The 11,844-nt window shown below is 44.0% G+C and overlaps 1 protein-coding gene across 1 annotated transcript; it reads right to left on the reverse strand.

Moving 5' to 3' along the window:
* Positions 1-4,535: 4,535 nt before the first annotated feature.
* On the reverse strand, positions 4,536-11,629 carry LOC134375945 (olfactory receptor 2W3-like). Its single transcript, XM_063094672.1, has 2 exons — positions 10,752-11,629; positions 4,536-4,608 (listed from the first exon to the last, which is right to left on the reverse strand). The coding sequence occupies exons 1-2, from the start codon at positions 11,627-11,629 to the stop codon at positions 4,536-4,538; spliced, it is 951 nt and encodes a 316-aa protein (XP_062950742.1).
* Positions 11,630-11,844: the final 215 nt, after the last annotated feature.

The raw sequence follows: 11,844 nt of genomic DNA on the forward strand, positions 1-11,844 counted from the left end.
CTGTAGGAAGCACAGGACAATCTGAGGCAGGAGAAAGGTCAGGGTCTTGCAGCCCAGGCCACAGACCAGCTTCTCCCAGCCTCCCTCTGGCAAGGTCTTCAGCAGGACAATGGCCACCCGGAGCCCAGGTTCCCACATACCTCATTAGAGACCACAGGCCCACAGCCTCCCACTCTCAGCTGACACCAGGGTCAAGGCCATCAAGTGATTTACTGTGATTCATCTTTTGCCTGGTGAGGACACAGAGAGGACTGGCGGGGAAGTAAAGGATTATGGTGCCAGCAGAGCGTGGGACAGGCAATGACAGTCTGTGTAAAGCGTCCCGGGGATGATCCACAGTCACCTCCATTTCTGGGCTGATTGGGCTCTGGAGGAGCTTCCTTCCCTCTTTTCCTCCTCCTCCTCCTCTCTATTCCTACTCCTGGCATCTGCCACCCTCGCATCCTGAGCCTGTGAGGGGGCAGGTCACAACGGATGCTGCTGACCACTGGCCAAGGAAAAGGACAGGGAGGGAAGCGTGGTGGAGGCAGAGTCGGCAGCTCATCTGGCTGGACGCGGGGGCCGCTGACCAGGAGCAGACTGAGACCTCGCACGTGCACACCTGCCATACCTGGTATCTGCCCTAAGACCCTGTCCATGACCCCAAGTGACCCCACCTGTACCTTTGCTGACATCTGCAGAAACCTATCAGGGCTCCCACCTGGTGAATACTGGACTTGGTCACTCCATCCTCACAGATGTCACCATTACATAGACAAATGAACTCCCTGAGGGTCTCCTCTCACACAGGTCAGAAGGGTGACACGTTCTTGTCCTATTATTTTTTTCTCATCTCATCAATTCTTTTTATGCATCTTCCTCCTCCTGCTGATTGGGTATGAAGGGGGTTCTTGATGTGCAGTGAAGGGAGTCAGGCCCAGAAGACCAAACACTGCATGGTCCTGATGTCAGAGGTAGGGTCCAGGGCCACAATATTCAGCCTCAACCCACCCAGTCCTCTTACCAAGTTCTTAATCTGCCCCAGGAAAGAATTCAAGTGCAGAGTCCCAGTAGATGGTGAGAACAAGTTTAATAGAACAGATAAGAAATACCGTCTGCACAGAGAAAGTGCGGCATGATCCAGACACTGAGCAGGGCCCACACCAAGTCTAACACAGAAGTAAGTTCAGTACAGGGATCAAGTCTAACACAAAAGCAAGAAAAACACACTTAAAGTTCAGTACAGAGTGCAGGCTGGCTCCAGAGAAGGAGCGGCTGCTGCTGAAAGCAAGTTAGACACAAAGTGAAACGTACACACCTCAGCCGTGGCCTCCAGGACAGTGAGCAGCGCCCCGCCTTCAGCTGGGATTTGACTTTTATAGTTTAAGTGAGGAAGATTCACTTAAGGGGGTGGTTCCCAGTTCCATGCACCAGGCGCATTCAAGAGTATTCTGTGCTCTCTATCGAGCATGCCCAGCCACTGGATTTGCATAGCCAGCCCTGTGGTCTCATTTTCCTGGGTTGGTGCTGAAAACAGGTCTAACTGGCAACAGTAACTTTCCCCCTGGGGAGAGCTCAGAGGAGGGGGCCTGAGACCTCAGGGAGGGGCTGGAAACCCAGAGGTGTGTCCTGAAACCCAAGCACAGGAAAGTGAGCGCCTCCTGTATCCTCTGTACTATTCTATTTTCTTCAACTTCTTGTAAATCTGCCATTATTTCAAACAAAATGTAAAAATATATAAAGTAACATGTAAAAAAATTAGCTGGTCCTTCAACACAGATAGAGAAGCACTAGACTTGGACTGAATCAGCTATGCCAAGAGTGTTAAAAAAAAAAATCTGACGTTCATTGTCAGCAGTTATGGCAGGATTCTACAGGATGCAATCTATTGCTAAATTTTTATCCATTCTCTACTGTTATCATAATGCTGTGTAAGACAAGCAAACGAAAACACAAAGCCCAGTGGCACCAAACAATGCATTTCCATTGAGCTCACTGGCAGCTCTTCTGCAGTGCTCACCTGTGTCTGCAGCCACTGGCTGGCTCAGCTGGGGAATGGCTGGTCTCAGATGCCACAGGTGGGATGACCTGGCCTTGCTCCATGTGGTCTCTCGGTCTTCAGCAGACATGTGTGGCCTTGTTCTTGTGACAGACACAGCACTCCAGTAGAGCATGTGGAGGGCGGCAAGCCTTCAGAACTGGCCACTGGCCTTCTCACTGCAAGGCCAGACCAGATTCCAGGGGTGAAGTAGTGGACTCCACTTGAAAGGATAGTGGGTGAGGAAAGGGAAAGGATTGAGGCCAATTTGCAATCAGTTGACCAGATCCTGGCAGGTCATTTAAGCTGCCACATTCTCCAGCATATCGAGTGATCTCAGAGCATAGACACTAGTGCCTCACTTGCTGGCACTAAGGGCTGCTGATGAAGTCCTGCTCCTCTCTCTCAAGGACAGACACCATTAATTGATGACTGTAGTCTGCTGATGAACTTAGATGTGGCTTTCGAATCTTTGGGAATTAGATTTACGAATTGAACTCTATCACTCAGCACTGCAATTGTGGACAATCAGTGGGTAGCTCAGGAGCCCCCCAGCCCCTTCAGGGGACAGCGGACATGCATGTGTGGTTAGTAAGAGGTGACTGTACCCTCTCAGATATTAATCTTGACCCCTCTCAGGTCACTGTGGCCCAATTTCAAGGCCCATGAGCATCTACCTACTGACTGACAAGCAGGGCGCAGCCAGGCATTTGTCAGGGAAAGCGTCTCTTGTGCTCCTCCACATGCCATGGGTAGCATTAGGCTGCAAGTGGGGTCCTCTGAGCTTCTTGGGGTAAGACACAGTGTATTCCTGTCAGTTTGGGGGTTATCAAGGATAACAGATGTGGTTACAATAATAGAACTCCTCGGGAATGGCACAAAGGAAACCTGAATGTGTCAGGTAACACACTGGGTCTGAATTCAAGGCACTGATACAATCATATTTGGATGCTCTCTCACAGTCCTGGGAAATAAAAGCAGAAGATAGGAAATTGGGAGCTGCAAGGGAGGATGCGGATTTCCCTGGTGCAGGAACGTGTTCTCCACTACTGGGCCCCACAGGATCAGAGGGCACAGAGAGCCACGCTGGTGATCCTGGAACCTGGCTGGGGCAGGATTCCTGACAAGGGAAAAGTCTCTCTGCCTGGTGTTCACTGGGATCTGTTTCTGTAACAATGTTACAGCTTCCAAAGAGCAATTATGGAATCCTGGGGACTTTAGAGAAGCAGAAACCATTCACCAGCTTCTCTGCAGTGTCTCTGTGCTAGACCCAATAGCAGGCAGATGGGAAGGATATCTGTGCTGGCCAGTAGAACGGGTTTGGGGCTCAGATACATGAAAAACCTCTTTAGAAGTGGTATTTGGAGGGGGGCTACATAAAGAAGAGGGCTGCTCATCACACAAGTCCAGTAGCATGGAGCTCGTATGTACCAGAGCAGGCAGGGGAGGAAACAGATGACCGCAGAGATGAAAAGAGGTACTAGAGGTCCATTTGGTCAGTCAGTCTGGGGCAGCACCAGTGATGTGTGTGGTGTGAGCAGGGCCCTGGCAGGGAGCTGGGACACAAGGCGAGGCTCAGGCCTCGGGGAATTTTGCATCCAGCAACGATGCAGAGAGAACACCAGCACTGCAGACACCAAAGCATCATGAAGACCGATTGCAAGATGCACCCCTCTCCAGCCCCCAAAACCTCAGTTACCACACCCAGGACAGACCTTCAGAAGGGGAAGTCGGAGAACAAGGTCAGTTGGAAGCTGTCACGTGATGATTCTTCAGTCTCCACCCCCTCTCTGATTCCCCAACCCAGGCCTGAATCACTGTCAATTCACACCAAGTGATCAAAATGTCTAGATACTGGCAGCAGAAGGCTTGGGGCAGGAAGATGGGGAAATCCAGATGGTTTTTATAGTTGACAGAGGGGAGAGATTTTATCATTCATGAGCGTATTCTCTGCCTCTACCTATCCATCCCAGGCCCTGCTTTCATAGAGATCCGAGATTTCAGAAACAGGGCCTGGTGGACTCTATTTACAGTTTTGTTCTTTCATGTTGTAGCATTTTTGAATCAGTCAACTGTCACAGTCTCTTGGTGGATGGATCCAGAGAACATGAGATTGGCTGGAGTTGCAGGAGAGCCTGGAGCTGGGTGTGTCAGAGGGCTTCCCGGCCTGCAGGGCCCCGGCACGTGAGAACGAAGTTGTTCCTGTTGCTGTGCCGCTTGCTGTTCTGTCTTCCCTCCCCTCTCCCTCTGGAGCATTTTTTCTCGTTCCCTCTACATTTCACTCATTTATTTTAGCCAGAGCTAAAAGAGAGCTTCATTACTAGAAACTTGTTCGTGGCTGGAGGAGTTGAAATGGAGATGGTGTCGTCCTGTGTCCTCAGACAGTGCTAGGATGACAATCCTATGTTAAATTTATGTGTTCTCATTTTTGTTGCGTATGACTTTATTTCTGTACATTTAAGCATTTATGTTCCTGTGTAATGATTAATTAAGTGTAGTGAAAGGACTGTTCTCAAAGTTAGGAAAAGCCCTTGCTTCTCTGGAGGCTTCGCTCTGCACGTTTCCTTTGCTCTTGCCAGTCCTTATTTCTCTTCACTCTTTTTTCCCACTTGTCACCTTCTTTATTCCCCCTTTTGTTCCTCTGGGCTGGCCCTTCAATCCTCACTCCATTCCAGGATTTGCTGATGCAGAATGCTTTCAAGGCAACAGGGTTTATTCTCTAGAGAATCGGCTTTTGTCTTCCCCTCTGCACCCCTCTCCTCCTCTGTTCTTTTTTCCTCTTCTCTTTTTTCATTCATTCATCTCCTACCAATTCTGCATCTCATCAGATCCCTCCCATAGTAAGTTTTATTAAGAAAATATCAGTGACTAGCACAGTCCGTCTGTAATGTCACAATCCAAGGGAATCCAGTGGAGGTGGTGAGTGGATTTCTCTCGGCCCTCTGGGTCTGCTGAGCTGGACATGAGGATGAGTTAGGAGACAAGCAGAACATTCTGGGATCATCCTCTCTAACACGCAGGCCGGCGGTCTTAGTGAAGTCACTGGAGTTTAGAAACTGGGTTAATTTATCCATGTCACGGTATGCTTGGGTACCCACTTCTGCATTCCTCTCCCTAAGCCTCCTGTACAGGGTGTTTGACTACTGTATAGACACAAAAACAAACCAGGAAAGTAAAATAGTAAATATATTAGTAATCATAGTCAATAGTTGTAGTGGTAGTTGTAGTAGCTGAATGAAGGTCTAGGGCTATGTGTAACCCAATGGTGCAGTCTATATGGAAATGACGTTAAGCACATTTCACAGCACAGCCTTTCTTGTAAAGTTGTTTAAAAGTGGGAGAGACTTTGCATCTCCCTCTTGCCTTTGATTGCAAATGGTGTTTGTATGCCTATCATACTGCTTCCCACTGCAGCTGGGATCACAGACCTGCATCCCTGAGGGGGGAAGCCCCAATATTCTGTACATATCCCACTGGGAAGTTGCCTTCTGTTGCTTTACAGCTGCTCAGCAGTCATCCTGATGGTGTGACCTGCTTCTTGCAGGTTAGTGGACCATCCTTGCTGCGTGTCTCAAGGCAAGACATTTTCCTTTCCTTTGTTTCATCTGCAAACTCTGAACACCCTGCCAGCCTAAAGCTATGCTGGTGAGACACTTGGAAAGACCCACACGCTTCTGAGGGCAGGAAGCTGCAGAGACACAAGTGCATCCCTGCTCTGCTTCTCTGTGGCACCGGGCATCATGTGTGTGTGTGTGTGTGTGTGTGTGTGTGTGTGTGTGTGTGTGTGTGTGTGTGTGTGTGTGTGTGTGTGTGTGTGTGTGTGAGAGAGAGAGAGAGAGAGAGAGAGAGAGAGAGAGAGATGTGAATATAGGTTCATGGTGCAGGCCTCTGTTTACAGGAGAGTGATGTCTGATGTGGTTTCTTCAAATTAGGTTTTTAAAATTATGTGAAAAGAATATATCCAAAGATCCTTTATGTAATAATCCACTTTGGAATTTTATATACTTTTAATTGGTCTTGCATCAGTATTCTTTTTGGGATAAGCCAGTTTGTCTTGAACCCACACAGGAGCAAGGGGCCACAGACAACTGAAGAAAAGGAGCCACTCAGGGTCCAGTTGAGTTATTGCAAGGGACTGGCACATGGCCCATCCTATGGGAAATGTTTGGAGTCTGGGCAGTGGAGGAGACAGGCCCATTGGGGGAACACTGGGGCACAGCATGGGCAGCTGATCTGCCCTCCAATCATCACAGGACCACTCAGTGGAGAGCGGTCAGAAATATATGACTGCAAGAGATGCAGTTTGCAGAAAAAACTCAGGCCCAGACCAGAGTTTCCAACAACACAACTGTACCAGAACTCACAAGACCCAGAAGTATATACATGGTCAACAATTAAAAACTGAAGTATGGGTCTCGTTTCATTTTCCTGCATATTGATATCCAGTTATACCAGCACCATTTACTGAAGAGGCAGTCTCTTCCCCAGTGTACAGGCTTGGTGCCTTTCTCAAAGATCAGATGGCTGTAAGTGTGTGGCTTGATTTCTGGATTCCCTATTCTATTCCATTGATCAGTGTGTCTATTTCTATGCCAGTACCATACTGTTTTGGTTATTATAGCTTTGTAGTATAGTTTAAAGTCAGGCAGTGTTATGCCTCCAGCTTTATTTTTTTTGCTTAGCATTGCTTTGGCTATGCGTGGTCTTTTGTTATTCCATATATATGTCTGGATAGTTCTTTCCATTTCTGAGAAAAATGTCATTGGAATTTTGATGGGGATTGCATTGAATTTGTATATAACTTTGGCTAGTATGGACATTTTCACAATGTTGATTTTTCCAATCCAAGAGCATGGGATATCTTTCCATCTTTTCGTATCCTCTCTCATTTCTCTCAGCAGTGGTTTGTAGTTCTCATTATAGAAATTTTTCACTAAAGTCAACTCAAAATGGATTTAAGAATTAAATGTACACCCTGAAACAATAAAACTTCTTAAAGAAAATATAGGAAAAACACTTCAGGAAGTAGGACTGGACACAGACTCCATGAATATGACCCCCAAAGCACGGGCAACCAAAGGAAAAATAAACAAATGGGATTATATCAAACTAAAAAGCTTCTGCACAGCAAAAGAAAAAATTAACAGAATTAAAAGACAACCAAGAGAGTGGGAGAAAATATTTGCAAAATATAAATCTGACAAAGGATTAATATCCAGAATATACAAGAAATTAAAACAACTTTACAAGAAAAAAACAAGGAACCCAATTAAAAAATGGGCAAAAGAGCTAAATAGGCATTTCTCAAAGGAAGATATATGAATGGCCAACAGACACATGACAAAATGCTCAATATCACTTGGCATCAGGGAAATGCAAATCAAAACCACACTGAGATACCATCTCACCCTAGTTAGGACGGCTAATAGCCAAAATACTCTGAACGATAAATGCTGGTGAGGTTGCAGAGGAAAAGGGACTCTCATACATTGTTGGTGGGACTGCATAGTGGTGCAGCCTCGATGGAAAATGGTATGGAGGCTCCTCATACAATTGCAGATAGATCTACCATATGACCCAGCTATCCCACTGCTGGGAATATACCCAGAGGAATGGAAATCATCAAGTTGAAGGTATACCTATTCCCCAATGTTCATCGCAGCACTCTTTACAAAAGCCAAGAGTTGGAACCAGCCCACATGTCCATCATCAGATGAGTGGATATGGAAACTGTTTTATATCTACACAATGGATACTACTCTGCTATAAAAAAGAATGAAATACTACCATTTGCAATGACATGGATGGACCTAGAGAGAATTAGATTAAGTGAAATGTGTCAGGCACAGAAAGTGAAATACCACATGTTGTCACTTATTTGTGAGAGCTAAAAATAAATAAATAAATACTCACAAAAAAATGAAAAAACAAACCAAAAAAAACCAGGGGTTGGGGGCGAAGAAAACATAACAATTGCAATTCCTTGAAATTGATATGACAAGCAAACAGAAAGGAGATTGTTGGGAGGGAGTGGGGAGAGGGAGGCGGGAGGGAGGTTTCGGTAATTGTCCACAATAATCAACCACATTTTATATTGACAAAATAAAATAAAATAAAATATTTTTTTTAAAAAAACAAAAAACTAGCTGCACAATAAGCCTTCCCCAGGGAACTAGAAGGAAAGTAGCTGTTTAGTTCAACTACAGGGCTCCAGTGCTGGTCCCTACAGGAAGTTCCATTTGAGAAGTAAGCAAAGAAGAGCAAATTAGTTCCAGTGCAGAGTTTACGTAGTGGAACAGTGAATAATCCAACACAGAACTGAAAGAAAAAACAAAATACCCAACCCACAGGTCGGAGAGAAAGTTTGATATTACCTAGTAAAGTTCTAACACCACCAAAAACACCTGTAAAACCTAGAATGACTGGAAGCCCCCTGGGCTCCCAAGCCAGGAATGGGGGAGGGCAATGAGCCTCAGTCATGCCCCCCTGACTACCACACACAGCCCTTTGATGACCACTGAGACACGGCAGGAAGCACCCCAGGCTCCTGGGCTGGGTTGGTGGGAGGCCAAGCGTTTCAGCCACACTTCCTTGAAGCCTATGTCCAGCCCAGCAATGACCCAGCCATGCGGGAAGCCTCCTGGTCTCCCCTGCTGGAATGAGGAGGGGTGCCACAGGCCTTGACCAAGCACCCCCTGCTTCCTACTCCTCACACGCTCTTTCCTTCCTCCTTCCCTTCCCCCTCCCGCACAACTGCTCTGCAATATCTTAGAATGTAAAAAAATAATAATATTAATAAATAAATTGAAAAAAAAGAAAAGGTGGTAGGAGAATCCCAGTCTGTTTTGTACTGACTCAGTCTCCACAAGGACATATACAGGACATGGGACCTTTCCAGAAATTCCAGAGATTTTTGACTAAACATTCAGATTTCAACTGAATTTTGTGATCTAAAATAAAAGTCACAATGAATTCCTAATTGTGTAATTGAGTCTTTACTGGACAGATGAATTTGTCGAATAGTTTTCCTTCTTCCTCAGATTGTGACATCAGTTAACCTGCTTTAACTATCTCACCACCAGTTTCTTAATTAAAATGAGAAAAGTAGACCAGATCATTTTTAAAAATATTTCTATCTACAACATTTCATTACTCTTGTTTTAAATATTTATTAAATGCACTGTTTTTTGATATTTCTTAAAAGTATAGTACATGCAAAAGTGCTTTTTACTTAAGTGTTCTTTATACTTACACATTTAATTAGATTTGAGGCTTTATAAACTATTTTTAAATTGTCTATCTATTTACATATACATACATATATATGGAGAGAGAGAGATACATTCACATTTATTGTATTGCTATTTCTCCCTTCAGATCTGTCATAGATACAAAAATCTGGAACAAAGTACTTGAAAACCAAATTTAACAAAACGTTGAAGGGATTATACATCATCGCCTAGTGGTAACTACCCCCGAGTTGTGAAGATTGTTCAAAATAGGCGAATTAATAATTGTGTTGCATCACACTAATAGAATGGATAAAAATAACACAATAATCTCAATAGATTCAGAAAAAGCATTTCATGAAATTCAAAACCCTTTCATGATAAAAACTCAAAAAACTAGGTATAGAAGGAGTTTACCTCAATGAAATAAAGGCCATATATGAAAAGCCCACAGCTAACATCATACTCATTTCTAAATATTTTTTACACACTGATCAAATGAAAACAGAAGTTATTATTATTTTATGAATGCAGCAACTTTCTCACAAGGACAGGTTCCTACTGATATATTTATTTCAGTCTGAAATGAAAATGGTTTTTTGTTGTATTGCTCTGCATTCTGTAGTCTTTTTCAATCGAGTTGCCAATTTGAGTCCCTTTCTCCCTCTCACTGATATTAAGGATAAATCATATGTATATTTCATTTATTGTGAAATCACCCAGCTATTATCATATGATTTAGCAATGAAAACTGACCAAGGGTTCAGAGAGGAGGCTTTGGAAAACCAGGGGAAGGGATATTATTGACTAAAATGATCCATACCACAACACTTAGCAGTTCAGGAATGGGTCTCCTTGGTAAGTAATTTTCAGCTACATGTAAATTTTGATTTAGTATGTAATATTTTCATCCGGATAGAGCGTGGATTCAGGAGACTATGCCAAAGTAGAAATAAAAGTTTACTTTTATTTATCATTCTTGCTATTAATACAAGCGTAAATGAGAGAAATATGAGTGAATATAAATACATATACCAAAACAATGAAATGCAAAAGTTTAATTTTGTAATGGTGTCTAACCCAAATCTGTAACGGCATCAATTCACTTCATTTTTATAACTTACTAGAAATAGTATATTAATTACTATTCCTGTTATTGAGTACATACTTATGACAGGCAACATAATTATTGATTTACATTTATTAACTCATTAGGTACCACAAAGTTAACATTCAGTAAGTGCTAGCATAATGCCATGTGCAAAATGAAACAACTTTTTGAAAAAGAGAATATTGAGGAATCAACTGTTATTATATATTAACATAAATAAATATATTAATTTATCTTCACAGAAAATAAGAAAGTTCCAAGTACATGTCAAAATTTGGTATCTGACTAATCAGATATCTCAAATGAGAATTTTCAAAAAAGTACAAAATGTCCTGTAAATCGTATTAGGGTTAGCAGTGACACTGAAAGGAATGATAGATGCCAAATATCAAATAATGTATAGATCAGAGGATTGAGGAGTGGGGTGACGATGTTGTAGAAGAGGGTGAGGAACTTGCCCTGGTCCTGGGAGGAGTTGTTGCCCGGTTGCATGTACATGTAGATGATGTTTCCATAGAAAAGTGAGACCACAGTGAGATGGGAGCCACAGGTGTTCAAGGCCTTTTGCCTCCCTGACGCTGACCGAATTTGTAACACAGCCTTCACAATGTAGCTGTAGGACACCAGGATAAACACCAAGGGTGACAGGACAATGTCAACTGCCAGGACAAAGACAGTGTCTTCGATGGCCAGAGTGTTGATGTAGGCCATCTGGATCAGGGCTGGCATCTCACACAAGAAGTGGTCCACCTTGTGGTACCCACACTGGGGTAAGCTCAGGGTCACTGGAGACATGATAAAAGAGTTGGTCAACACACAGCCCCAGGCCACTGACACCAAGCCCAGGTAGAGCCTTGGATTCATGATCACCATGTAGTGCAGGGGCTTGCAGACAGCCACAAACCCGTCATAGGCCATGACGGCCAGGAGCAAGCACTCAACACCGCCAAGACCCAGGAACAGGAAGAGCTGGATGGCACAGCCAGTGTAGCTGATGGTCTTGTCCTGTCCATGAAGGTTATAGAGCAGCTGAGAAATGGAGCTGGTGGTAAAACTGAGGTCCAGAAAAGACAGGTGGGTGAGGAAGAAGTACATTGGAGTGTGCAGGTGAGGGTCCAGCCAGTACACCAGGATGATGGTGGTGTTGCCCAGAAGGGTCAGGAGATATGCTATCAAGATGACCACAAAGAGGATCCCCCTCTGCAGATGGGGGCGGTCAGAAAACCCCAGAAGGATGAAATGGTTTTGGGTGCTGTCATTGGTTCCATCCATCTCTACTGCACTTGAAGAGAAATATGGATGCTATTAACATGATCACCCAGTATTAAAGGAGCACTTACGATTAGACAGGCATTTTTCTATGCTTTTGACATTTATTTACTCATTTAACCCCAATGACAATGTAGGCACTATCTTTATTATAACCAATTTATAGAAAAGAAAACTGAAACACATGTGTTAAGCAAATTGTCATATGTAGAAAGAAG

The sequence above is a fragment of the Cynocephalus volans genome, chromosome 4 (assembly GCF_027409185.1).
Source record: "Cynocephalus volans isolate mCynVol1 chromosome 4, mCynVol1.pri, whole genome shotgun sequence".
Classification (NCBI taxonomy): domain Eukaryota; kingdom Metazoa; phylum Chordata; class Mammalia; order Dermoptera; family Cynocephalidae; genus Cynocephalus; species Cynocephalus volans.

What these genes read in the sequence shown, in the direction of transcription:
- LOC134375945 (XM_063094672.1), bottom strand. Translation starts at nt 11,629, where the DNA reads ATGGATGGAACCAATGACAGCACCCAAAACCATTTCATCCTTCTGGGG. An exon ending in AATCCTCTGATCTATACATT is followed by an intron (nt 4,609 to 10,751) that starts ATTTGATATTTG and finishes AAAAAGAGTGAA; the next exon opens with GAGAAATAAGGACTGGCAAG.